The sequence below is a fragment of the Oncorhynchus nerka genome, linkage group LG1, assembly GCF_034236695.1.
Source record: "Oncorhynchus nerka isolate Pitt River linkage group LG1, Oner_Uvic_2.0, whole genome shotgun sequence".
NCBI classification, from domain to species: Eukaryota; Metazoa; Chordata; class Actinopteri; order Salmoniformes; family Salmonidae; genus Oncorhynchus; species Oncorhynchus nerka.
Window position 1 is genome coordinate 25,394,492 of NC_088396.1, and position 27,293 is coordinate 25,421,784.

Here is a 27,293-nt window from a genome sequence, read left to right on the forward strand (position 1 = left end):
CAGAGAGGACACAGTGTAGTGGTAGTAGTAGTGGGTGGGACAGAGAGGACACAGTGTAAAGGAAGTAGTAGTGGGTGGGACAGAGAGGACACAGTGTAGTGGTAGTAGTAGTGGGTGGGACAGAGAGGACACAGTGTAAAGGAAGTAGTAGTGGGTGGGACAGAGAGGACACAGTGTAGTGGAAGTAGTAGTGGGTGGGTTGGGAGAGAGGACACAGTGTAGTGGTGGTAGTAGTGGTTGGGACAGAGAGGACACAGTGTAGTGGTGGATAGAGAGTAGTGGTAGTAGTGGGACAGAGAGGACACAGTGTAGTGGTGGTAGTAGTGGGTGGGACAGAGAGGACACAGTGTAAAGGAAGTAGTAGTGGGTGGGATAGAGAGGACACAGTGTAGTGGTGGTAGAGAGGACAGTAGTAGTGGTGGGACAGAGAGGACACAGTGTAGTGGTGGTAGTAGTGGTTGGGACAGAGAGGACACAGTGTAGTGGTGGTAGTAGTGGTTGGGACAGAGAGGACACAGTGTAGTGGTAGTAGTAGTGGTTGGGATAGAGAGGACACAGTGTAGTGGTGGTAGTAGTGGTTGGGATAGAGAGGACACAGTGTAGTGGTAGTAGTAGTGGTTGGGACAGAGAGGACACAGTGTAGTGGTGGGTGGTAGTAGTGGTTGGGACAGAGAGGACACAGTGTAGTGGTAGTAGTAGTGGGTGGGACAGAGAGGACACAGTGTAGTGGTAGTAGTAGTGGTTGGGATAGAGAGGACACAGTGTAGTGGTGGTAGTAGTGGTTGGGACAGAGAGGACACAGTGTAGTGGTAGTAGTAGTGGTTGGGATAGAGAGGACACAGTGTAGTGGTGGTAGTAGTGGGTGGGACAGTGAGGACACAGTGGTGTAGTGAGGTGGTAGTAGTGGTTGGGACAGAGAGGACACAGTGTAGTGGTGGTAGTAGTGGTTGGGACAGAGAGGACACAGTGTAAGGTGGTAGTAGTGGGTGGGGACAGAGAGGACACAGTGTAGTGGTGGTAGTAGTGGGTGGGACAGAGAGGACACAGTGTAGTGGTGGTAGTAGTGGTTGGGACAGAGAGGACACAGTGTAGTGGTAGTAGTAGTGGGTGGGACAGAGAGGACACAGTGTAGTGCTGGTAGTAGTGGGTGGGACAGAGAGGACACAGTGTAGTGGTGGTAGTAGTGGTTGGGACAGAGAGGACACAGTGTAGTGGTAGTAGTAGTGGTTGGGACAGAGAGGACACAGTGTAGTGGTGGTAGTAGTGGGTGGGACAAAGAGAACACAGTGTAAAGGAAGTAGTAGTGGGTGGGACAGAGAGGACACAGTGTAGTGGTGGAAGTAGTGGTTGGGACAGAGAGGACACAGTGTAGTGGTAGTAGTAGTGGGTGGGACAGAGAGGACACAGTGTAGTGGTAGTAGTAGTGGGTGGGACAGAGAGGACACAGTGTAAAGGAAGTAGTAGTGGGTGGGACAGAGAGGACACAGTGTAAGTACTAGTGGTTGGGATAGAGAGGACACAGTAGTAGTGGGTGGGACAGAGAGGACACAGTGTAGTAGTAGTAGTGGGTGGGACAGAGAGGACACAGTGTAGTGGTGGTTGGGATAGAGAGGACACAGTAGTAGTGGTTGGGACAGAGAGGACACAGTGTAGAAGTAGTAGTGGTTGGGACAGAGAGGACACAGTGTAGTGGTAGTAGTAGTGGTTGGGACAGAGAGGACACAGTGGGTAAAGGACAGTAGTAGTGGTTGGGATAGAGAGGACACAGTGTAAAGGACAAGTAGTAGTGGTTGGGACAGAGAGGACACAGTGTAGTAGTGGTAGTTGTAGTGGGTGGGATAGAGAGGACACAGTGTAGGAAGTAGTAGTGGTTGGGACAGAGAGGACACAGTGTGTAGTGGTAGTAGTTGGGTGGGACAGAGTAGGACAGTGGTTGGGTAAAGGAAGTAGTAGTGGTTGGGACAGAGAGGACACAGTGTAGTAGTGGTTGGGTAGTGGTTGGGACAGAGAGGACACAGTGTAGTAGTGGTAGTGGTGGGACAGAGAGGACACAAAGGTAGTAGTAGTGGTTGGGACAGAGAGGACACAGTGTAGTAGTAGTAGTGGTTGGGACAGAGAGGACACAGTGTAGTGGTGGTAGTAGTGGGTGGGACAGAGGACACAGTGTAGAGGGTAGTAGTGGTGGGGAGGACAGAGGACACAGTGTAGTGGTAGTAGTGGTTGGGACAGAGAGGACACAGTGTAGGTAGTAGTAGTGGGTGGGACAGAGAGGACACAGTGTAAGTGGTAGTAGTGGTTGGGACAGAGAGAGGACACAGTGTAGTGGTGGTAGTAGTGGTTGGGACAGAGAGGACACAGTGTAGTGGTGGTAGTAGTGGTTGGGACAGAGAGGACACAGTGTAAAGGAAGTAGTAGTGGGTGGGACAGAGAGGACACAGTGTAGTGGTGGTAGTAGTGGTTGGGACAGAGAGGACACAGTAGTAGTGGTGGGTAGTAGTGGTTGGGACAGAGAGGACACAGTGTAGTGGTAGTAGTAGTGGTTGGGACAGAGAGGACACAGTGTAGTAGTAGTAGTGGGTGGGACAAAGAGGACACAGTGTAAAGGAAGTAGTAGTGGGTGGGACAGAGAGGACACAGTGTAGTGGTGGAAGTAGTGGTTGGGACAGAGAGGACACAGTGTAGTGGTAGTAGTAGTGGGTGGGACAGAGAGGACACAGTGTAGTGGTAGTAGTAGTGGGTGGGACAGAGAGGACACAGTGTAAAGGAAGTAGTAGTAGTGGTTGGGATAGGAGGACACAGGACACAGTGTAAATGAAGTAGTAGTGGGTGGGACAGAGGAGGACACAGTGTAAAGGACACAGTAGTAGTGGTTGGGACAGAGAGGACACAGTGTAGTGGTAGAGTAGTGGGTGGGACAGAGAGGACACAGTGTAAAGGAAGTAGTAGTGGTTGGGACAGAGAGGACACAGTGTAGTGGTAGTAGTAGTGGTTGGGACACAGAGAGGACACAGTGTAGACACAGTGTAGTAGTGGGTGGGACAAAGAGGACACAGTGTAAAGGAAGTAGTAGTGGTTGGGACAGAGAGGACACAGTGTAGTGGTGGTAGTAGTGGTTGGGACAGAGAGGACACAGTGTAGTGGTAGTAGTAGTGGGTGGGACAGAGAGGACACAGTGTAGTGGTTGGGATAGAGGACACAGTAGTAGTGGGTGGGACAGAGAGTGGTTGGGGACACAGTGTAAAGGAAGTAGTAGTGGGTGGGACAGAGAGGACACAGTGTAAATGAAGTAGTAGTGGGTGGGACAGAGAGGACACAGTGTAAAGGAAGTAGTAGTGGGTGGGACAGAGAGGACACAGTGTAGTGGTAGTAGTAGTGGGTGGGACAGAGAGGACACAGTGTAAAGGAAGTAGTAGTGGTTGGGACAGAGAGGACACAGTGTAGTGGTAGTAGTAGTGGGTGGGACAGAGAGGACACAGTGTAAAGGAAGTAGTAGTGGGTGGGACAGAGAGGACACAGTGTAAATGAAGTAGTAGTGGGTGGGACAGAGAGGACACAGTGTAGTGGTGGTAGTAGTGGGTGGGACAGAGAGGACACAGTGTAAAGGAAGTAGTAGTGGTTGGGACAGAGAGGACACAGTGTAGTGGTGGTAGTAGTGGGTGGGACAGAGAGGACACAGTGTAAAGGAAGTAGTCGTGGTTGGGACAGAGAGGACACAGTGTAGTGGTGGTAGTAGTGGTTGGGACAGAGAGGACACAGTGTAGTGGTGGTAGTAGTGGGTGGGACAGAGAGGACACAGTGTAAAGGAAGTAGTAGTGGTTGGGACAGAGAGGACACAGTGTAGTGGTGGTAGTAGTGGTTGGGACAGAGAGGACACAGTGTAGTGGTGGTAGTAGTGGGTGGGAGAGAGAGGACACAGTGTAGTGGTGGTAGTAGTGGTAGTGGTTGGGGTGGGACAGAGAGGACACAGTGTAGTGGTGGTGGTAGTAGTAGTGGTGGGACAGAGAGGACACAGTGTAAGGACAGTAGTAGTGGTTGGGACAGAGAGGACACAGTGTAGTGGTGGTAGTAGTGGTTGGGACAGAGAGGACACAGTGTAGTGGTGGTAGTAGTGGTTGGGACAGAGAGGACACAGTGTAGTGGTAGTAGTAGTGGTTGGGACAGAGAGGACACAGTGTGTAGTAGTAGTAGTGGTTGGGACAGAGAGGACACAGTGTAGTGGTGGTAGTAGTGGTTGGGACAGAGAGAGAGGACACAGTGACAGAGAGGACACAGTGGTAGTAGTAGTGGTTGGGACAGAGAGGACACAGTGTAGTGGTAGTAGTAGTGGTTGGGACAGAGAGGACACAGTGTAGTAGTACTAGTGGTTGGGACAGAGAGGACACAGTGTAAAGGAAGTAGTAGTGGGTGGGACAGAGAGGACACAGTGTAGTGGTGGTAGTAGTGGTTGGGACAGAGAGGACACAGTGTAAAGGTAGTACTAGTGGTTGGGTAGTAGTGTAGGTGGGACAGAGAGGACACAGTGTAGTGGTGGTAGTAGTGGTTGGGACAGAGAGGACACAGTGTAGTGGTAGTAGTAGTGGTTGGGACAGAGAGGACACAGTGTAAAGTAGTAGTGGTGGGTAGGGACAGAGAGGACACAGTGTAGTGGTGGTAGTAGTGGTTGGGACAGAGAGGACACAGTGTAGTGGTGGTAGTAGTGGGTGGGACAGAGAGGACACAGTGTAAAGGAAGTAGTAGTGGTTGGGATAGAGAGGACACAGTGTAGTGGTGGTAGTAGTGGGTGGGACAGAGAGGACACAGTGTAGTGGTGGTAGTAGTGGTTGGGACAGAGAGGACACAGTGTAGTGGTGGTAGTAGTGGTTGGGACAGAGAGGACACAGTGTAGTGGTGGTAGTAGTGGGTGGGACAGAGAGGACACAGTGTAGTGGTGGTAGTAGTGGTTGGGACAGAGAGGACACAGTGTAGTGGTAGTAGTAGTGGTTGGGACAGAGAGGACACAGTGTAGTGGTGGTAGTAGTGGGTGGGACAGAGAGTGGTAGTAGTAGTGGTTGGGACAGAGAGGACACAGTGTAGTGGTGGGATAGTAGTAGTGTAGGTGGGACAGAGAGGACACAGTGTAAGGAAGTAGTGGTGGGTGGGACAGAGAGGACACAGTGTAGTGGTGGTAGTAGTGGTTGGGACAGAGAGGACACAGTGTAGTGGTGGTAGTAGTGGTTGGGACAGAGAGGACACAGTGTAGTGGTGGTAGTAGTGGTTGGGACAGAGAGGACACAGTGTAAAGGAAGTAGTAGTGGGTGGGACAGAGAGGACACAGTGTAGTGGTGGTAGTAGTGGTTGGGACAGAGAGGACACAGTGTAGTGGTGGTAGTAGTGGTTGGGACAGAGAGGACACAGTGTAGTGGTGGTAGTAGTGGTTGGGACAGAGAGGACACAGTGTAGTAGTGTGGTGGGTAGACACAGTGGTTGGGACAAGAGAGGACACAGTGTAGTGGTAGTAGTAGTGGTTGGGACAGAGAGGACACAGTGTAGTAGTGGTAGTAGTGGTTGGGACAGAGAGGACACAGTGTGGTAGTAGTAGTGGTTGGGACAGAGAGGACACAGTGTAGTGGTGGTAGTAGTGGTTGGGACAGAGAGGACACAGTGTAGAAGTAGTAGTGGTTGGGACAGAGAGGACACAGTAGTAGTGGTGGATAGAGGAGGTAGTGGGTGGGACAGAGAGGACACAGTGTAGTGGTGGTAGTAGTGGTTGGGACAGAGAGGACACATTGTAAAGGAAGTAGTAGTGGGTGGGACAGAGAGGACACAGTGACGTGGTGGTAGTAGTGGTTGGGACAGAGAGGACACAGTGTAGTGGTGGTAGTAGTGGTTGGGACAGAGAGGACACAGTGTAGTTGTGGTAGTAGTGGTTGGGACAAAGAGGACACAGTGTAGTGGTAGTAGTAGTGGTTGGGACAGAGAGGACACAGTGGTGGGTAGAAGGACACAGTGTAGTAGTAGTGGTTGGGACAGAGAGGACACAGTGTAGTTGTGGTAGTAGTGGTTGGGACAAAGAGGACACAGTGTAGTGGTAGTAGTAGTGGTTGGGACAGAGAGGACACAGTGTAGTAGTGGTAGTAGTGGTTGGGACAAAGAGGACACAGTGTAAAGGAAGTAGTAGTGGGTGGGACAGAGAGGACACAGTGTAGTGGTGGTAGTAGTGGTAGGGACAGAGAGGACACAGTGTAAAGGAAGTAGTAGTGGGTGGGACAGAGAGGACACAGTGTAGTGGTGGAGGTAGTGGGTGGGACAGAGAGGACACAGTGTAGTGGTGGTAGTAGTGGTTGGGACAGAGAGGACACAGTGTAAAGGAAGTAGTAGTGGGTGGGACAGAGAGGACACAGTGTAGTGGTGGTAGTAGTGGTTGGGACAGAGAGGACACAGTGTAGTGGTGGTAGTAGTGGTTGGGACAGAGAGGACACACAGTAGTGGTGGTAGTAGTGGTTGGGACAGAGTTGGGACACAGTGTAGTGGTGGTAGTAGTGGTTGGGACAGAGAGGACACAGTGTAGTGGTGGTAGTAGTGGGTGGGACAGAGAGGACACAGTGTAGTGGTGGTAGTAGTGGGTGGGATAGAGAGGACACAGTGTAGTGGTGGTAGTAGTGGTTGGGACAGAGAGGACACAGTGTAGTGGTGGTAGTGGTGGGACAGAGAGGGACAGTGTAGGAGTAGTAGTGGTGGGACAGAGGACACAGTGTAGTAGTAGTGGTTGGGACAGAGAGGACACAGTGTAGTGGTGGTAGTAGTGGTTGGGACAGAGAGGACACAGTGTAGTGGTTGGGAAGGTAGTAGTAGTGGGTGGGACAGAGAGGACACAGTGTAGTGGTGGTAGTAGTGGGTGGGACAGAGAGGACACAGTGTAGTGGTGGTAGTAGTGGGTGGGATAGAGAGGACACAGTGTAGTGGTGGTAGTAGTGGGTGGGACAGAGAGGACACAGTGTAGTGGTGGTAGTAGTGGGTGGGACAGAGAGGACACAGTGTAGTGGTGGTAGTAGTGGTTGGGACAGAGAGGACACAGTGTAGTGGTGGTAGTAGTGGTTGGGACAGAGAGGACACAGTGTAGTGGTGGTAGTAGTGGTTGGGACAGAGAGGACACAGTGTAGTGGTAGTAGTAGTGGGTGGGACAGAGAGGACACAGTGTAGTGGTTGGTAGTAGTGGTTGGGAGTGGTTGGGACAGAGAGGACACAGTGTAGTGGTGGTAGTAGTGGTTGGGACAGAGAGGACACAGTGTAAAGGAAGTAGTAGTGGGTGGGACAGAGAGGACACAGTGTAGTGGTGGTAGTAGTGGGTGGGACAGAGAGGACACAGTGTAGTGGTGGTAGTAGTGGTTGGGACAGAGAGGACACAGTGTAGTGGTGGTAGTAGTGGTGGGACAGAGAGGACACAGTGTAGTAGTACTAGTGGTAGTAGTGGGTGGGACAGAGAGGACAGTGGTGGAAAGGACAGTAGTAGTGGGTGGGACAGAGAGGACACAGTGTAGTGGTGGTAGTAGTGGTTGGGACAGAGAGGACACAGTGTAGTGGTGGTAGTAGTGGGTGGGACAGAGAGGACACAGTGTAGTGGTGGTAGTAGTGGGTGGGACAGAGAGGACACAGTGTAGTGGTGGTAGTAGTGGTTGGGACAGAGAGGACACAGTGTAAAGGAAGTAGTAGTGGGTGGGACAGAGAGGACACAGTGTAGTGGTGGTAGTAGTGGTTGGGACAGAGAGGACACAGTGTAGTGGTAGTAGTAGTGGTTGGGACAGAGAGGACACAGTGTAGTAGTGGTAGTAGTGGTTGGGACAAAGAGGACACAGTGTAAAGGAAGTAGTAGTGGGTGGGACAGAGAGGACACAGTGTAGTGGTGGTAGTAGTGGTTGGGACAGAGAGGACACAGTGTAAAGGAAGTAGTAGTGGGTGGGACAGAGAGGACACAGTGTAGTGGTGGTAGTAGTGGTTGGGACAGAGAGGACACAGTGTAAAGGAAGTAGTAGTGGGTGGGACAGAGAGGACACAGTGTAGTGGTGGTAGTAGTGGTTGGGACAGAGAGGACACAGTGTAGTGGTGGTAGTAGTGGTTGGGACAGAGAGGACACAGTGTAGTGGTGGTAGTAGTGGTTGGGACAGAGAGGACACAGTGTAGTGGTGGTAGTAGTGGTTGGGACAGAGAGGACACAGTGTAGTGGTGGTAGTAGTGGTTGGGACAGAGAGGACACAGTGTAGTGGTGGTAGTAGTGGTTGGGACAGAGAGGACACAGTGTAGTGGTGGTAGTAGTGGGTTGGGACAGAGAGGACACAGTGTAGTGGTAGTAGTAGTGGTTGGGATAGAGAGGACACAGTGTAGTGGTGGTAGTAGTGGTTGGGACAGAGAGGACACAGTGTACACTAGTGGTGGGACAGAGAGGACACAGTGTAGTAGTAGTAGTGGTGGGACAGAGAGGACACAGTGTAGTGGTGGTAGTAGTGGTTGGGACAGAGAGGACACAGTGTAGTGGTGGTAGTAGTGGTTGGGACAGAGAGGACACAGTGTAAAGGAAGTAGTAGTGGGTGGGACAGAGAGGACACAGTGTAGTGGTGGTAGTAGTGGGTGGGACAGAGAGGACACAGTGTAGTGGTGGACACAGTGTAGTAGTGTGGTGGGATAGAGAGGACACAGTGTAGTGTACTAGTGGTTGGGTAGTGGGTGGGACAGAGAGGACACAGTGTAGTGGTGGTAGTAGTTGGATAGTGGGACACAGTGAGTAGTAGACAGAGGACACAGTGTAGTGGTGGTAGTAGTGGTTGGGACAGAGGTAGTAGTAGTGGTTGGGATAGAGAGGACACAGTGTAGTGGTGGTAGTAGTGGTTGGGATAGAGAGGACACAGTGTAGTGGTTGGGTGGTGGTAGTAGTGGTTGGGATAGAGAGGACACAGTGTAGTGGTGGTAGTAGTGGTTGGGACAGAGAGGACACAGTGTAGTGGTGGTAGTGGTGGGACAGAGAGGACACAGTGTAGTAGTAGTGGTGGGACAGAGTGGACACAGTGTAGTGGTGGTAGTAGTGGGTGGGACAGAGAGAGGACACAGTGTAGTGGTGGTAGTAGTGGGTGGGACAGAGAGGACACAGTGTAGTGGTGGTAGTAGTGGTTGGGACAGAGAGGACACAGTGTAGTGGTGGTAGTAGTGGTTGGGACAGAGAGGACACAGTGTAGTGGTGGTAGTAGTGGGTGGGACAGAGAGGACACAGTGTAAAGGAAGTAGTAGTGGGTGGGACAGAGAGGACACAGTGTAGTGGTGGTAGTAGTGGTTGGGACAGAGAGGACACAGTGTAGTGGTGGTAGTAGTGGGTGGGACAGAGAGGACACAGTGTAGTGGTGGTAGTAGTGATTGGGATAGAGAGGACACAGTGTAGTGGTGGTAGTAGTGGTTGGGACAGAGAGGACACAGTGTAAAGGAAGTAGTAGTGGGTGGGACAGAGAGGACACAGTGTAGTGGTGGTAGTAGTGGTTGGGACAGAGAGGACACAGTGTAGTGGTGGTAGTAGTGGTTGGGACAGAGAGATATCAGTGTAGTAATAGTACTGTTTGGGACAGAGAGATATCAGTGTAGTAATAGTACTGGTTGGGACAGAGAGATATCAGTGTAGTAATAGTACTGGTTGGGACAGAGAGACATCAGTGTAGTAATAGTACTGGTTGGGACAGAGAGACATCAGTGTAGTAATAGTACTGGTTGGGACAGAGAGATATCAGTGTAGTAATAGTACTGGTTGGGACAGAGAGACATCAGTGTAGTAATAGTACTGGTTGCGACAGAGAGACATCAGTGTAGGAATAGTACTGGTTGGGAGAGAGAGACATCAGTGTATTAATAGTACTGGTTGGGACAGAGAGACATCAGTGTAGTAATAGTACTGGTTGGGACAGAGAGATATCAGTGTAGTAATAGTACTGGTTGGGACAGAGAGACATCAGTGTAGTAATAGTACTGGTTTGGAGAGAGAGACATCAGTGTAGTAATAGTACTGGTTGGGACAGAGAGACATCAGTGTAGTAATAGTACTGGTTGGGAGAGAGAGACATCAGTGTAGTAGTAGTACTGGTTGGGACAGAGAGACCTCAGTGTATTAATAGTACTGGTTGGGAGAGAGAGACATCAGTGTAGTAATAGTACTGGTTGGGACAGAGAGATATCAGTGTAGTAATAGTACTGGTTGGGACAGAGAGACATCAGTGTAGTAATAGTACTGGTTGGGAGAGAGAGACATCAGTGTAGTAATAGTACTGGTTGGGACAGAGAGACATCAGTGTAGTAATGGTACTGGTTGGGACAGAGAGATATCAGTGTAGTAATAGTACTGGTTGGGACAGAGAGACATCAGTGTAGTAATAGTCCTGGTTGGGACAGAGAGACATCAGTGTAGTAATAGTACTGGTTGGGAGAGAGAGACATCAGTGTAGTAATAGTACTGGTTGGGGCAGAGAGACATCAGTGTAGTAGTAGTACTGGTTGGGAAAGGGAGGACACAGTGTTGTAGTAGTTGTTGGGACAGAGAGGACACAATGTAGAAGTAGTGGTAGTGGTTGGGACAGAGTGGACACAATGTAGAAGTAGTAGTAGTGGTTGGGACAGAGTGGACACAATGTAGAAGTAGTAGTAGTGGTTGGGACAGAGTGGACACAATGTAGAAGTAGTAGTAGTGGTTGGGACAGAGAGGACATGCTGTACAAGTAGTAGTAGTGGTTGGGACAGAGAGATCACAGCGTAGTAGAAATATTAGTGGTTGAGACAGAGAGATCACAGCGTAGTAATAGTACTGGTTGGGATAGAGAGGACACAGTGTAGTAATAGTACTGGTTGGGATAGAGAGGACACAGCGTAGTAATAGTACTGGTTGGGATAGAGAGGACACAGTGTAGTAATAGTACTGGTTGGGATAGAGAGGACACGGTGTAGTAATAGTACTGGTTGAGACAGAGAGATCACAGTGTAGTAATAGTACTGGTTGGGATAGAGAGGACACAGCGTAGTAATAGTACTGGTTGGGATAGAGAGGACACAGCGTAGTAATAGTACTGGTTGAGACAGAGAGATCACAGTGTAGTAATAGTACTGGTTGGGATAGAGAGGACACAGATAGTAACAGCGTAGTAGAGAGGACTGGTTGGGATAGAGAGGACACAGCGTAGTAATAGTACTGGTTGGGATAGAGAGGACACAGCGTAGTAATAGTACTGGTTGGGATAGAGGGACACGGCGTAGTAATAGTACTGGTTGGGATAGAGGGGACACGGTGTAGTAGAAGAAGTTGCTGGGACAGAGTTTAGTAGAAGTATTAGTCATTGGGAGTTATAGGACACAGAGTAGTATTAGTACTGATTGGGACAGAGAGGACACAGTGTAGTAGAAATATTAGTGGTTGGGACAGAGAGAACAGAGTGTAATTATAGTAGTCCTGGTAGGGACAGATAGGACACAGTGTAGTAGTAGTAGTGGTTAGGACAGAGTGGACACAGTGTAGTAGTTGTAGTAGTGGTTGGGACAGAGAGGACACAGTGTAGAAGTAGTATTTGGGACACAGTTGACACAGTGTAGTAGAAATAGTAGCGGTTCGGACAGAGAGAACAGAGTGTAGTATTAGTTGTCCTGGTAGGGACAGATAGGACACAGTGTAGTAGTAGTAGTGGTTAGGACAGAGAGAACAGAGTGTAGTATTAGTTGTCCTGGTAGGGACAGATAGGACACAGTGTAGTAGTAGTAGTGGTTGGGACAGAGTGGACACAGTGTAGTAGTAGTAGTGGTAGGGACAGAGAGGACACAGTGTAGTAGTAGTAGTGGTTAGGACAGATAGGACACAGTGTAGTATTAGTTGTCCTGGTAGGGACAGATAGGACACGGTGTAGTAGTAGTAGTGGTTAGGACAGATAGGACACAGTGTAGTAGTTGTAGTAGTTAGGACAGAGAGAACAGAGTGTAGTATTAGTTGTCCTGGTAAGGACAGAGGAGTATGGTGTAGTAGTGGATTTACCACAAGTGGACTCCAATGAAGTTGTGGAAACATCTAAAGGATGATCAATGTAAACAGGATGCACCTGAGTCTCATTGCAAAATATTATTCTTATACCTTTTGCAAACATTTCTAAAAACCTTTTTTCGCTTTGTCATTATGTTGTATCATGTGGAGATTGATGAGGGAAAAATGTGTCCAATCCATTTTAGAATAAGGCTGTAACATAACAAAATGTGTCCAATCCATTTTAGAATAAGGCTGTAACATAACAAAATGTGTCCAATCCATTTTAGAATAAGGCTGTAACATAACAAAATGTATCCAATCCATTTTAGAATAAGGCTGTAACATAACAAAATGTGTCCAATCCATTGTAGAATAAGGCTGTAACATAACAAAATGTGTCCAATCCATTGTAGAATAAGGCTGTAACATAACAAAATGTGTCCAATCCATTGTAGAATAAGGCTGTAACATAACAAAATGTGGAAAAAGAGAAGAGGTCTGAAAACCTTCTGAAATCACTGTATATACAGTATCAATACATTTCCCTCAGGCAATATGGCCGCCAACCATCCACCTTATAATTAAGTATTTTAGTCTGTTTCCTCACTTACATTTACATTACATTTAAGTCATTTAGCAGACGCTCTTATCCAGAGTGACTTACAATTCACATTATAATTGTGTTGTGGACATAACTTCATTTTTTCAAATTAAGCCATTATTTCATGCATGTGAAATTAAAAATGTTCTTTCATTCATTTCTCATTTTATTTAGTTTTCTATTCAGTCTCCTTTAACTGCTGTGAAAAAAGAATGGACATTGAAGCAGGCATTATATTAACACGTTATATGGACGAGAACAAAATGTCCTACTGCCGGGACAATAGACAGGTCTTAAACAAGAGGAATTGTGTGTGGGTGGAAAAGTTGCAAAGATTGGAAAAAAAACATTCAGAAAATACAAATATTTTTCACATTGTAAAAATGTGTAGGTGAACATTTCTCGGGCTGTTTGTTGCACAATAAACACATATAGGCCTACAATGTAACACAACACGGCACACTACATGAAACAGACATTAAATCATATGAGGAGTATTGTGTTACCGTTTTCCTCTAGGTGTTTTCGGAGGATGTAGCTGGTCTCGGTTCCCTCGGTGGTGTAGTCCAGTGGAATGTTTCCATTCACATCCTGAAGTAGAACATTCACCCCAGTCTTCCAGAAATCCCGGAACGTATCAAACCCACCATAGAATGAATAGAGGAGGGGAGGGAGGAGGGAGACACAAACAAATTGAGTTGTTTCTCAGGCCATTCATCAGAGAGGAATCGATGATAAAGTAAGCCCAATTATCAGGCCCTCCCAGCAGTGTGAACCTGAGGAGAACCACAGGGACATTAACACTCAATGAAGTGAATTAAACAACTCATTACATATGGGATTGTGGGGACCCCAGGGCAGGGACACGTGTGTGTGTGTGTGTGTGTGTGTGTGTTGTGTGTCTGTGTGTTGATGGGACCGTGGGATCATCGAGGGGAGGGGGTTAGGATGTGTGTGACAAGTGGTAGAGAGTGTGAGTGTGTGTGTTGATGGGACCGTGGGATCATCGAGGGGAGGGGGTTAGGATGTGTGTGACAAGTGGTAGAGAGTGTGAGTGTGTGTGTTGATGGGACCGTGGGATCATCGAGGGGAGGGGGTTAGGATGTGTGTGACAAGAGTAATGTGCGTTTACACAGTGAAGAGTCCTACCAGTGTTGCCTGCTCTTGGGGTGTGAGATAACAACATACCCCCAGGCAGACTACACTTGGACTGTGTAATGACTGCTGTTTGTCTAAACATACACAAGTAAAACATGGTTGGGATTCAACATTCCTCCCACCACTACCCTCGGGAACTACTCTGTGATTTGGCACCTCTGTTGTAACATCACTCCTTTCTTCCTTGCCTCACTTCCTCTCTTTACCTGTTTTCCCCCCTCTCTTTTATTTCTCTCTCTCTTTCCCTCTCTCTGTATCTCCTCCCCTCTGAAACATACTTAAACTAACACATTTCCTTTCACGTCGCCATTGTCAGTCTTTCCCCATAAATCGCTGCTTGTCGTTTGCCTAAACAATAAAAGAGGTTGCAGTGTAATGATCGTGGCTGGGCTGCGGCTGATAAGAGGGACAGGGGCCTTTAAGTGAGGTTCCTTATTGAATATTTACAGCTAATAGAATTCTAACAACCATGTTAGGATGCAGCCCAAGATTAATGGGCATGTCTTCAAGCAGACAGAGAAAAGTGTGTGTGTGCATGGGGGGGTTCATGTGTCTTTGTGTGTGTGTGTGTGTGTGTGTGTGTGTGTGTGTGTGTGTGTGTGTGTGTGTGTGTGTGTGTGTGTGTGTGTGTGTGTGTGTGTGTGTGTGTGTGTGTGTGAGGGGGAATGGCTTTACAGATGATAAAGAAAGGAGGAAGAGGAATAACAAGCAGATGGATATAGGCTAGAGAGCGACCTACAAATGCTGAACACCAATCCCCAAAATTGAAAGTCCAAACCCTTATATCTCAGAGCCCTGAACCCTACAATTCAAACCTCAAAAACCAGGAACAAGAACATTCTGCAATCTCTATACACTAGGGAAACATCAGAGATGATGATCCCTGTCATTAATGCCAAACAATTAAAAACAAAATTCATTCAGTTCAACTGATATTATTGTTATGTTATTAAATAGTGGAGAGGTCTGCGTTTGGAGTTTGCCCCTTTGTTTCTTTGGGTAAATTCCTACCAATCTGTAGACTGGTCTAGCAGGAGCTGTTGTCATTCATTAGCAGGGTTAGTTAGGGGTTAATGAATATATTACTTAACATTCAACATCAGCTGGTGCTTTGTATCTATTCATGAGGAAGGACTCATCGATGTAAGAAGGAGAGCAGGGAGAGCGAGAGAGGAATAGAGAGAGAGAGAGAGAGAGAGAGAGAGAGAGAGAGAGAGAGAGAGAGAGAGAAAGAGGGAGGAGAGAGAGAGCACCTACTGCCTGTCTATTTTCATACTTTTTTTCATCCAGTCCAGATATGCCAATCATTCAGTCTTTTGCAGGTTTCAGAAAACCAGAGAGTGGGGAGGGACAGTTATTGACTTATCCACAGACTGTCAGACACACACACTCTGGACAGTGAGTGTATGTGTGCATGCGTGTGTGTTGAGTAGATAGGGGTGAGGTGGTGTCCCTGACCTATCATTCTGAGCTCCCGGGTCAATAGGGGACTGTCCTAATGAAGACATCACTTGACACAGCCTGGTCTTGCGCTACAGTCAGACTACAGTAGGCTACACACTGCTATACCCACTGAACTGGTTCTCCTGAGGAAAACAACGGGAACCTCTGGAGAATGGTTTCTGATGTAGGCATTGTGTTATTTATTCATTGTAGTTTATACTTAGCTGACACCTACCATTATGTCAAACTTTGCAGTCAATACATAGCGGCAGACAAATGTAATGGAATATAATAATACAAGGAGCAAAATGAGTTTGACCACCTCATTAATCCTAATGTAATCCTAGATGGCAATATTAACAATGTTAGACTGGACTTGATATGACTGCTATATCCTGGAGCATCCCATCGATCAAGACAGAGCATCATCCGTCTGTTTACAGACATTAGCCACTGACACGTAGAAACGAGCGGCGTCCAGTTGTTTCCCGGGCGCCACATGTGCAGCAGGGGTTAACAAGCTGACCGCAACACGCTCAGCTCTCAACGCCGCATTATGATGGATCAGCGTTTGTCGCCCTAACAACAGGACGCCATAACGTGACCCCGGTGGGATCAATACCAACCACAACTAAGATGTAGGACTGTCCCCTGGGAGGACTGAGCGTGTTGCGGTCAGCTACACACACCATGTCCCTAAAGCTAGATAAATGAGCTTAGAATGGACTAGCTATACAGTCAATGTGGACTAGTCCCCTACGCTAAGACACATTACATCACCGTTTTCAGATTTATGGAAGGAGTCAGGATCAAGACAGAAAATAATATTAAGTTCCACTATTTTACCAGAGTTTAGACATGGCCATGTCGTTAGGATTTGAAAGACAAAAGAAGCTGATAATTTTCAAATGCCAAAAGTGGGTCAGGTTTCCACTGTAGTTTCAGAAGGACTTATGCGACTCAGGCTAAACCTATCTAAAAGGAAGTTTCATAACAACAGAAGATCTCAGGAGAACCGCTTAATCACAATCTCCCATCTTAAGCCATGAGGAGTTTAATGAAGCCAGTAATATTAAGATGATTGCTGTAAGCCGTACCATCAACACCCAGCAACAGACAGTCAGGAGTTACAGAATATTAAGCAGAAACTTCAGGGTTCGCTCATAACTTTCAGACGTGTTTAGACAAAGTGTGTTTGAGAGGTCGGTTAAAGACTCAAAGTGACACATCAGAGGACCACTCCAGACAGACGAGGCAGAGAAACCTCCAACGATCCTCTGATATAACAGGATTACAGTGACATGAGAGAACTGATATCATGGTAGTACTCACAGTGATGGGGAGTAGTTAACTACATGTAGTTGAAGTAGTAATTGAACTACCTTTTGCTGTAGCTTGGTGGTAGTTTAACTAAATTAAATTCTAGGTTGTGTTTTCAGTAGTTAACTACTTTTTTTGCCATGTAGAGGTGTATCTAACTTCTGGAACGACACACCATTTTTTTGAAAAAATTAAATAAAATATGGGTAGAGTAGGCAATAATTTCCTTTCTGTTTGACTGTATGTTTCTTAAGGGCAACTTGGGTGTATCTTAACTTCTTCCAGTGTGAAGTACTTGGTAGCTTGGTAAACGACCAATTCCCTGATTGCTCCCGAATGGCGCAGCGTTCTAAGGCACTGCATCTCAGTGCTTGAGGCGTCACTACAGACACCATGGTTTGAATCCAGGCTGTATCACAGCCGTCTATGATTGGGAGTCCCATAGGGCGACGCACAATTGGCCCAGATCCGTCTGTGTTTGGCCGGTGTAGGCCATCATTGTTAATAAGAGTTTGTTCATAACTGACGTGCCTAGTTAAATAAAAAACTAAAAAATGATATTTTCAGAGTAGCTTCCCCAACACTGAGTATTCATTAGGGCATGCAACGGTAAACCTAAAACAAGTGTTTCTTATTGGACGAGTTAAATGAATACCTTCATGTTTTGTCACATTTTTTCTTATTTGGACCAATCACTATCTCTGGGAGATGTTAGAACAGAATAAGGACAACCGGCCAATTAGCTCCTAATCGCGAATCACTTATCTAATTGCTGCCTGCATGGCCCTCGATAGCCATGCAAATCAGGAGACCTTAATTGGTACTGTGAAATTAAATCAGATATGTACTGATACCATGATGGGTTCTAGGCTTTGATTATGGAGCTATGGTGATGCCACATAAACAGAGATTGCTACTCAACTAGACTAGACTATAGAAACAATTATGCCATCTATTCATAATTGTTATTGTACATGCTGGTGTTTGATCGTAGAGGCTAAGTATCCTCATACGGGGAACCAACATGGATGAGCTGTAAATTAATGATGAATACCTCACTATGGCTGCATTTAGACAGGCAGCCCAATTCTGATTTTTTATTCCACTAATTGGTATTTTGACCAATCAGATCAGGCTCTGAAAAATATATGATGTGAAATGATCTGATGAGATTGGTCAAAATACCAATTAGTGGAAAAAATATCAGAATTGGCCTATCTGTCTAAACACAGTCTTTAACTCAACCCAACCCTCACCCAACTCACATTTAATATAATGCCAGGCTAGCTTTAGCATGAAGGGACACTACTCTGTTGTTGCCTATTGGCTCCCTATCATAGTTTTATAACCAAACTAAACATTTCCATGACTAAAATCCCCTCCACTCCTCTCACAGGCACACAGACAGGCTAAATCCTGGGAGACGGAGCAGTACCCGGAGCTGGGAATAGGGGTTTAGAACGGGGTTGGGAACAGGGTTGGGAATGGGTATTGGGAGTGCATGGGAAATTGGGAAGCTTCCTCCCACACCAGCTGTTTGCAATGCGGTGATAAGATAATTAGTATTAGCACTAGCAAACAGAGAGAGAGAGAGGGTGAGAGAAAATAATGTTACCCCCTCCATCCCAGCAAATACAGCCACTGTGTCATCTCCGTCAGCACAAACACTGTCCTATATTTAGGATGCAGGAATGGAAACCCAAGGACATGGATGAAGAGGAGGAGGAGATGAAAGGAATGACACAATGGATAACTGCATGAATGAGCTGGACATTTTTGTTTGCATATCTTCACATGTCAATCAAAGTTAAGTCTGTCAATCATTCTGATATGGTGAATCACTCTGAAAATACTAAATGTCCCTACATTAGACCCAGCACATTGTTTGGGAAATTCCCTGAAATACGTCCTAATATGAATACTGTATATGTACAGTGAATCCAGTAAGTATTCAGACCCCTTCACTTTTTCCACATTTTATTAAGTACAGCCTTATTCTAAAACTGCTTAAATAGTTTTTTTCCTTCATCAATCTACACACAATACCCCATAATGACAAAGCAAAAACAGGTTTTTAGAATTTTGTTGCAAATCTATATGAAGAAAAGACAACCCGTACAAATCAGCTGGGCTTGACAATCTGGACCCTCTATTTCTGAAACTATCCGCCGCCATTGTCGCAACCCCTATTACCAGCCTGTTCAACCTCTCTTTCATATCGTCTGAGATCCCCAAGGACTGGAAAGCGGCCGCAGTTATCCCCCTCTTCAAAGGGGGTGACACCCTGGACCCAAACTGTTACAGACCTATATCCATCCTTGAACACTGTGCTATCTAACCTCCAAACGAGCTTCAATGCCATACAACACTCCTTCCGTGGCCTCCAACTGCTCTTAAACGCTAGTAAAACCAAATGCATGCTTTTCAACCGTTTGCTGCCTGCACCCGCACGCCCAACTAGCATCACCACCCTGGATGGTTTCGACCTAGAATATGTGGACATCTATAAGTACCTAGGTGTCTGGCTAGACTGTAAACTCTCCTTCCAGACTCATATTAAACATCTCCAATCCAAAATCAAATATAGAATCGGCTATCTATTTCGCAACAAAGCCTCCTTCACTCATGCCGCCAAACTTACCCTTGTAAAACTGACAATCCTACCGATCCTCGACTTCGGCGATGTCATCTACAAAATAGCTTCCAATACTCTACTCAGCAAACTAGATGCAGTTTATCACTGTGCCATCTGTTTTGTTACTAAAGTACCTTATACCACCCACCACTGCGACCTGTATGCTCTAGTCGGCTGGCCCTCGCTACATATTCGTCGCCAGACCCACTGGCTTCAGGTCATCTACAAGTCCATGCTAGGTAAAGCTCTGCCTTATCTCAGTTCACTGGTCACGATGGCAACACCCACCCGTAGCACGCGCTCCAGCAGGTGTATCTCACTGATCATCCCTAAAGCCAACACCTAATTTGGCCGCCTTTCCTTCCAGTTCTCTGCTGCCTGTGACTGGAACGAATTGCAAAAATCACTGAAGTTGGAGACTTTTATCTCCCTCACCAACTTTTAAACATCTGCTATCTGAGCAGCTAACCGATCGCTGCAGCTGTACATAGTCCATCGGTAAATAGCCCACCCAATTTACCTACCTCATCCCTATACTGTTTTTATTTATTTACTTTTCTGCTCTTTTGCACACCAGTATCTCTACCTGCACATGACATTCTGATCATTTATCACTCCAGTGTTAATCTGCTAAATTGTAATTATTCGCCTACCTCCTCATGCCTTTTGCACACAATGTATATAGACTCTGTTTTTTCTTTTTCTTTTTTTCTCTACTGTGTTATTGACTTGTTATTGTTTACTCCATGTGTAACTCTGTGCTGTTGTCTGTTCACACTGCTATGCTTTATCTTGGCCAGGTCGCAGTTGTAAATGAGAACTTGTTCTCAACTAGCCTACCTGGTTAAATAAAGGTGAAAAAAAAGGAAATATCACATTTAAATAAGTATTCAGACTCTACTCAGTACTTTGTTGAAGCACCTTTGGCTGCAATTACAGCCTTGAGTCTTCTTGGGTATGACGCAACACATTTGGCACACATGTATTTGGGGAGTTTCTTCCATCCTTCTCTGTATATTCTCTCAAACTCTCAGGTTGGATAGGGAGCATTGCTGCAGAGCTATTTTCAGGTCTTTCCAGAGATGTTCGATCGGGTTCAAGTCTGAGATCTGGCTGGGCCACTGAAGGACATTCAGAGACTTATCAACGAAACCACTCCTGCGTTGTCTTGGCTGTGTGCCTAGGGTTGTTGTCCTGCTGGAAGGTGAAACTTCGCCCCAGTCTGAGGTCCTGAGCACTCTGGAGCAGGTTTTCATCAAGGATTTCTCTGTACTTTGCTCTGTTCGTCTTTCCCTTGATCCTGATTAGTCTCACAGTCCCGGCTGCTGAAAAACATCCCCAAAGCATGATGCTGCCCCCACCATGGTTAACCGCAGTGATGGTATTGCCCAGGTGATGAGAGGTGCCTGGTTTCCTCCAGACTTGACACATGGCATTCAGGCCAAAATGTTCAATCTTGGTTTCATCAGAACCGAGAATCTTGTTTCTCATGGTCTGAGTCCTTTAGCTGCCTTTTGGCAAACTCCAAGCAGGCATGTGCATTTTACTGAGGAGTCGCTTCCGTATTGGCCACTCTACCACAAAGGTCTGATTGGTGGAGTGCTGCAGAGATGGTTGTCCTTCTGGAAGGTTCTCCCATATCCACAGAGGAACTCTGGAGCTCTGTCAGAGTGATCATCAGGTTCTTGTTCTCCTCCCTGACCAAAGCCCTTCTCCCCCGATTGCTCAGTTTGGCTGGGCAGCCAGGCTTGGTGGTTCCAAACTTCTTTCATTTAAGAATGATGGAGGCCACTGTGTCTCTTTGGGACCTTCAATGCTGCAGAAATGTTTTGGGACCCTTCCCCAGATCTGTGCCTCGACACAATGAGCTCTACGGACAAGACCTCATGGCTTGGTTTTTGCTCTGACATGCACTGTGAACTATTGGACCTTATATAGACAGTTGTGTGCCTTTCCAAATCATGTCCAATCAATTAAATTTACCACAGGTGGACTCCACTGAAGTTGTAGAAACATATCAAGGATGATCAATGTAAACAGGATGCAACTGAGCTTAATTATGATTGTCATAGTGTCACGGCTCCTCCTCTGCATTGCAGGGGCGGTTCCTCCTGCAGGCAGAGGAGGGTCGTTAGTGTTTGGAGTCACCTGGGATTCTGAGTTTGTTCGTGATTTGACTTCTGCATTTAATCGTTGGTGTGCAGCTTCTGAAGTTAGTACTTTTGAGGGTCTGTCTAATTTGATTGTGTTAGAACAGTTCAAAAATTCTGTGTCTGACCAAGTTGCTACATACATGAATAAACGTAAAGTTAAGTCTCCAAGTGATGCAGCAAAACTTGCAGATGAGTACAGGCTAACACATAAAAGCCATTTTGAGTCAAACAGTGACATGTACCATAAAAACAACTTTACTCCTAGGAATAGTAGGTCACCTTTTTCTGGGGCTTCTTTCCAAAGGCCTCAGCAGGAGTTTGGGTCTGGAGGACGTAAAGCACCGATTAATGATAATACCTGTCGCTACTGTTTAGTTGAAGGACATTGGAAGAAAGATTGTCCTCTGCTTAAATCAAAAAAGTCAGGTCAAGTTAAACCTGCTGTGATGGCAAGTCCTGTTGCAGCCTCTGACCACCAGGGTGAGCTTTTTCAGTCACTCGTTGAGTTTGATTCTCAGTCTTCCCACTGTGATTTTTCAGCCTTTATTTCAGATGGTGTCGTGTCCCTGGTAGATGGCAACCAAAATGTTTCAATCAAGATCTTAAGAGACACTGGAGCTTTAGATTCCTTTATTCTGGAATCTGTTTTGCCGTTCTCTAAAGAGTCTGATACTAACAGTTGTGTAATGGTATGTGGTATGGGTTTAGTTCCATTCTCTTGTCTTTTACATGAAGTTACCCTAAAATGTGGTCTGATAGAGGGTGATGTAGATGTTGGGGTTGGACCCCAGTTGCCAGTAGGGGGAGTCCACATGATTTTGGGGAATGACTTGGCAGGTAGTAAGGTGTGGGCAGATGGCAAACTAAACATCTGTAAGAAGCAACCTTCAGTGTCACCTGCAAGGGAATCTCCGGATCAAAACTGTGTCTCCTGAGGTATTTCCAGTTTGTGCGGTTACCCGCGCGGCCTCTCGTAAGGAGATTGAGAGTAAGCCAGAAAGTCTTGAGTTGCCAGTCAAACTCCAGACAGAACAGTTGACTAGTTCTAGAGATTCATTGATGGCTGAGCAAAAGGCTGTTCTGATCTGTTTGATAAAGTTGTTCCTGATTCAGTGGTGAGGAATAATGCTCAGTGTTATTTTCTTCTTGATGGGCTGTTAGTCAGGAAATGGTTTCCACACTATGATCAGGGTCTAGGAGAACCAGTCTTTCAAATAGTTGTACCTACTACTTTGCAAAATAAAGTGTTGCAAACTTCACATGGTGCAAACTTCATATGGGTGTTCGTAAAACTTATGATCGCATACTTCGTTGTTTTTTCTGGCCACATTTAAAGCGAGATGTATCTCAGTTTATTAAAACTTGTGATACGTGTCAGCGCACAAGCAAGCCAACCCAGGTTGTAAAGCCAGCACCTTTGTATCCAATACCAGCCATAGGGCAACCTTTTGAGCATCTTATTATCGATTGTGTTGGGCCTTTACCAAGGTCCAAGTCAGGTCATAGCTACTTATTAACTGTTTTGTGTCAAGTAACCAGATATCCGGCAGCTTTTTCCTTGCGTACCATAACTTCAAAATCAGTCAGCGTTAACTCAATTTCTTTCAACATTTGGGATTCCAAAAATCCTCCAGTCAGATCTGGGGTCTAACTTTATCTCCCATTTATTTGCTCAGGTTCTCAAACAGCTTAAAGTTAAACACAACAAGTCTACTGCGTTCCATGCCTAGAGCCAGGGAGCTTTGGAACGTTTTCATCAAACTTTAAAATCCTTGCTTCGTGCATACTGTACAGAACTGTCTCCAGATTGGGAGGAGGGGTTACCTTGGCTGTTACTAGCTGCTCGTGAAGTAGTGCAAGAAAGCACAGGGTTTAGCCCAAATGACTTAGTGTTTGGTCATAAGGTGCGTGGGCCTTTAGCAGTGTTGCAGGATGGTTGTTTGCCTGAGGAACCACCTCAGAACCTTATTTACTATGTAAATGGTTTTAGGTTGAAGTTGTATAGGGCTGGTGAACTGGCGAAAGAAAAACTAAAATCTTGTCAACGGAAAATGAAACTGAAATATGACGGACAGGCTGAGCTGCGTGAGTTTAGTCCCGGTGATCGTGTACTTGCTCTTCTGCCTCACCTTTTCAGGCAAAATATTGTGGTCCTTTCAATGTGTTGCATAAAGTGTCAGATTTGAACTATCTTATTGAAACCCCTAGTCATAGGAAGTCCTCGAAATTATGCCATGTGAACCTGTTAAAATGTTATTACTCCCGTGATCTAAGCAAAGTTGAAGGCACTGAGGTCAGCGTTGACTGCTGCTCCGGTCACTGCATCTTGTGGCTTTAATTTGGTGTAGGGGGGAGAACAGGAGGACGTTAAGGGTTTCGGATGAGGTCTTACAAGGTCGGTTGAAAAACTCCCAGACTTTGCAAAACCTTGGGGTTTTGGTAGATCTTTTAGACTCTGAGAAACGTGATGAATTGGTAGTTCATATTAGAAACTACCCTGTTTTGTTTTCTGACACTCCATCGCAAACCCACTTAATTGAGCATGATATAGACATCGGAGATGCTAAGCCTATCACACTGAGATTTTATTGTGTATCTGAGGAGAAGAGACTGCAATTGGAAACAGAGGTGCAGTATATGTTGGACAATGGTATTGCGGAGCCATGTTGTTCAAATTGGGCTTCACCCTGTCTTTTGGTCAAAAGTCTGATTCCACTTTCAGACCTTGCACAGATTATAGAAAAGTTAACAATGTTACTATAGCAGACCTTTACCCTCTTCCTAGGATGGAGGACTGTATTGATCAAGTTGGGTCAGCAAAGTATGTTAGAAAATTTGATCTTTTAAAGGGATATTGGCAAGTACCCCTTACCAAAAGAGCTTGTGAGATTGCTGCCTTTACAACTCCATCTGGTTTGTTCTCTTATACAGTGATGCCTTTCAGCCAACTTCCAGAGGCTAATGAATCGGGTGGTCTCAGGCCAACTTCCAGAGGCTAATGTTCCAGCCACCTTCCAGAGGCTAATGAATCAGGTGGTCTCAGGTCTGGAAGGGTGGGCCGTGTATTATACAGTGAGTGATCCAGCTTCCAGAGGCTAATGAATCAGGTGGTCTCAGATCTTGTGGAGTGATGTTCCAGCCAGCCACCTTCCAGAGGCTAATGAATCAGGTGGTCTCAGGTCTGGAAGGGTGTGCCGTGTATTATACAGTGATGCCTTTTGGCTTGTGGAATGCTCCAGCCACCTTCCAGAGGCTAATGAATCCGGTGGTCTCAGGTCTGGAAGGGTGGGCCGTGTATTATACAGTGATGCCTTTCGGCTTGTGGAATGCTCCAGCCACCTTCCAGAGGCTATTGAATCAGGTGGTCTCAGGTCTGGAAGGGTGTGCTGTGTATTTGGATGACGTGGTCATCTACTCAGACTCCTGGGAGGAGCATGTTTGGAGAGTGCCCTGTTCGAAAGACTGGTGTGGGCCAGGTTGACTATTAATTTGGCAAAATGTGAGTTTGCCAAAGCTACAGTCACATACCTAGGCAAGGTTGTTGGTCAGGGTTTTGTCTGTCCCGTGGAAGCCAAGGTCCAGGCTGTGAAGCAGTTCCCACAGCCGTCCACAAAGAAAGAACTGATGCGCTTCCTGGGAATGGCGGGGTACTACCGTGCTTTCTGTAAAAACTTTTCAGTAGTAGTGTCCCCCCTGACCAATCTGTTGAATGTCAAGGCTGAATTGATCTGGTCCACCCAGTGTCAAGAGGCATTTGATGCAGTTAAGGCTCTTTTGTGTTTGGCACCTGTGTTGGCAGCACCAAATTTGGGGAAACCTTTCAAATGGCAGGTAGACGCCAGTCAAACCGGTGCTGGGGCTGTGCTTCTCCAGGAGAACGATAACAATGTTGAGTGTCCAGTCAGTTTCTTCTCCCGGAAATGTAATAAGTATCAGAAGAACTATTCTGTAATTGAAAGGAGGCTTTAGGTCTCATTTGGGCTTTACAGCACTTCGAGGTCTATGTTGGTTCTGGTTTGACCCCTTTAACTGTGTTCACTGACCACAGCCCACTTATTTTTGAGGTCCCTGCAAAATCCCAACCAGCACCTGATAAGTTGGGCTTTGTTCTTGCAACCATTCAACCTTGATATTAGACACATTAGTGGTAAGGATAATAACATTGCTGATGCTCTGTCCCATGCTCCTTTAACCTAGTTTGTATCTTCTCTCTGCTGACCCATACGGGCTGTCTGCGCCTCTTCCTCTTAAATTGCTCCCCAGGTACCAGGGCTGCCGAGTTTGAGGGGTGGACAGTCAGTTGTGGGACACGGGGCTACTACTAGGAGCCGGGACTGGTATCCTTTTTGTTTGTTTTTGGGGAAATTTGAATTGTTTTGAATATGTTGGAGGAAGTTGGGTTGAGGGTGGGACCCTCAGTTTAAGAAGGGGGGTGTCACGGCTCCTCCTCTGCATTGCAGGGGCGGTTCCTCCTGCAGGCAGAGGAGGGTCGTTAGTGATTGGAGTCACCTGGGATCAGAGTATTTAAACTGTCACTAATCACCTCTCTCTCTCTCTCTGCTCCTCCAGGTATGAACCTATTTCGATTGTTCTTTTGTAGTTTTGCATAGTTTTCACTCAGTCATTCACACACACAGATTCACGCATCCATGCACTTTACATACACCTTACATTATGATACTTCCACACCTCATTCCTTTTTCTTAGTTTAGTGAATAGTTTTGTTTACAATAAAGAGCATTTTTTAAATTGGCCTATACCTGTTGTTTGCGTCCCCTCATTTTTGCCACAGGCTATGAGTTGGCCTGATTGATGAGGGGGGAAAACTATTCAATCCATTTTAGAATAAGTAACTAAAAAAGTTGTGGGGTCTGAATACTTTCTGAATGCACTGTGTTTCAAGAGCATCTATAACAATTGTATAATGCCTTAGAATGCACAACATAACACTAATAGTATAAACGTTCACTACAAAGCACTGATTGTGTAAATCAACTTGATGTTTATCAGCAGTTCCATAGGAATGATCAACAAAACATGCCCTGATTGCGGTCTTACTTGGGATCGGAGCAGAGTGACTGTGCATTGGCAGGCTCAGTGCTGGATAAGACATGTGGTGTCAGGAAGGCAGAAAGAGAAAGGGAAGCAGAGGCTGTATCAGCTTCAAAAATAGCTATTTTTACTCAGCCACTGCCTCAGCTCTCCTTTCAGCTGTCCTCCTGTACCCTTCTGATAACTCTGTAATATATGTAATATATATCTTATTCTGAGGAACACACATACATTTACACATGCACGCACACAAACACAGAGAGAGAGAGAGAGAGAGAGAGAGAGAGAGAGAGAGAGAGAGAGAGAGAGAGAGAGAGAGAGAGAGAGAGGGACACACAGAGAAAGATACACGCACGCACAGCCATTCATTTTTTTGGGGGGTGCGGAAGGGGAAGGGGAAGGGAGAAGGAGAGAGAGAAGGTTGAGGAGAGGAGGGGTGGGGAGAGAATAAGAGAGTTCCCATGCCAATAAAGCCCTTAAATTGAATTGAGAGAGAGAGAGAGAGACAAACAGAGAGACAGAGGGAGAGAGAGAGACAGAGGGAGAGACAGAGAGACTGAGAGAGAGACAGAGAGAGAGAGAAAGAGAGAGAGAGACACAGAGAGACAGAGGGAGAGAGAGAGACAGAGGGAGAGACAGAGAGACAAACAGAGAGACAGACAGAGAGAGAGAGGGGGGGGACACACACAGAGAGACAGAGGGGGACACACACAGAGAGACAGAGGGAGAGACAGAGGGAGAGAGAGAGACAGAGGGAGAGACAGAGAGACAAACAGAGAGACACAGAGAGAGAGAGAGAGAGAGAGAGAGAGAGAGAGAGGGGGACACACAGAGAGGGGGAGGGAGAGAGAGAGACAGAGGGGGAGACAGAGAGACAAACAGAGAGACAGAGAGAGAGAGAGAGAGAGAGAGAGAGAGAGAAAG

The 27,293-nt window shown here is 46.4% G+C and overlaps 1 protein-coding gene across 1 annotated transcript in view; it reads right to left on the reverse strand.

The window, feature by feature from the left end:
• The window catches only part of LOC115127314 (unconventional myosin-XVI), a 219,411-nt gene that overhangs the window by 145,315 nt on the left and 46,803 nt on the right, over window positions 1–27,293 (reverse strand). The window contains 1 exon segment of the mRNA XM_065017523.1: window positions 13,115–13,223. Within this exon segment, the coding sequence (XP_064873595.1) occupies window positions 13,115–13,223 (109 nt within the window).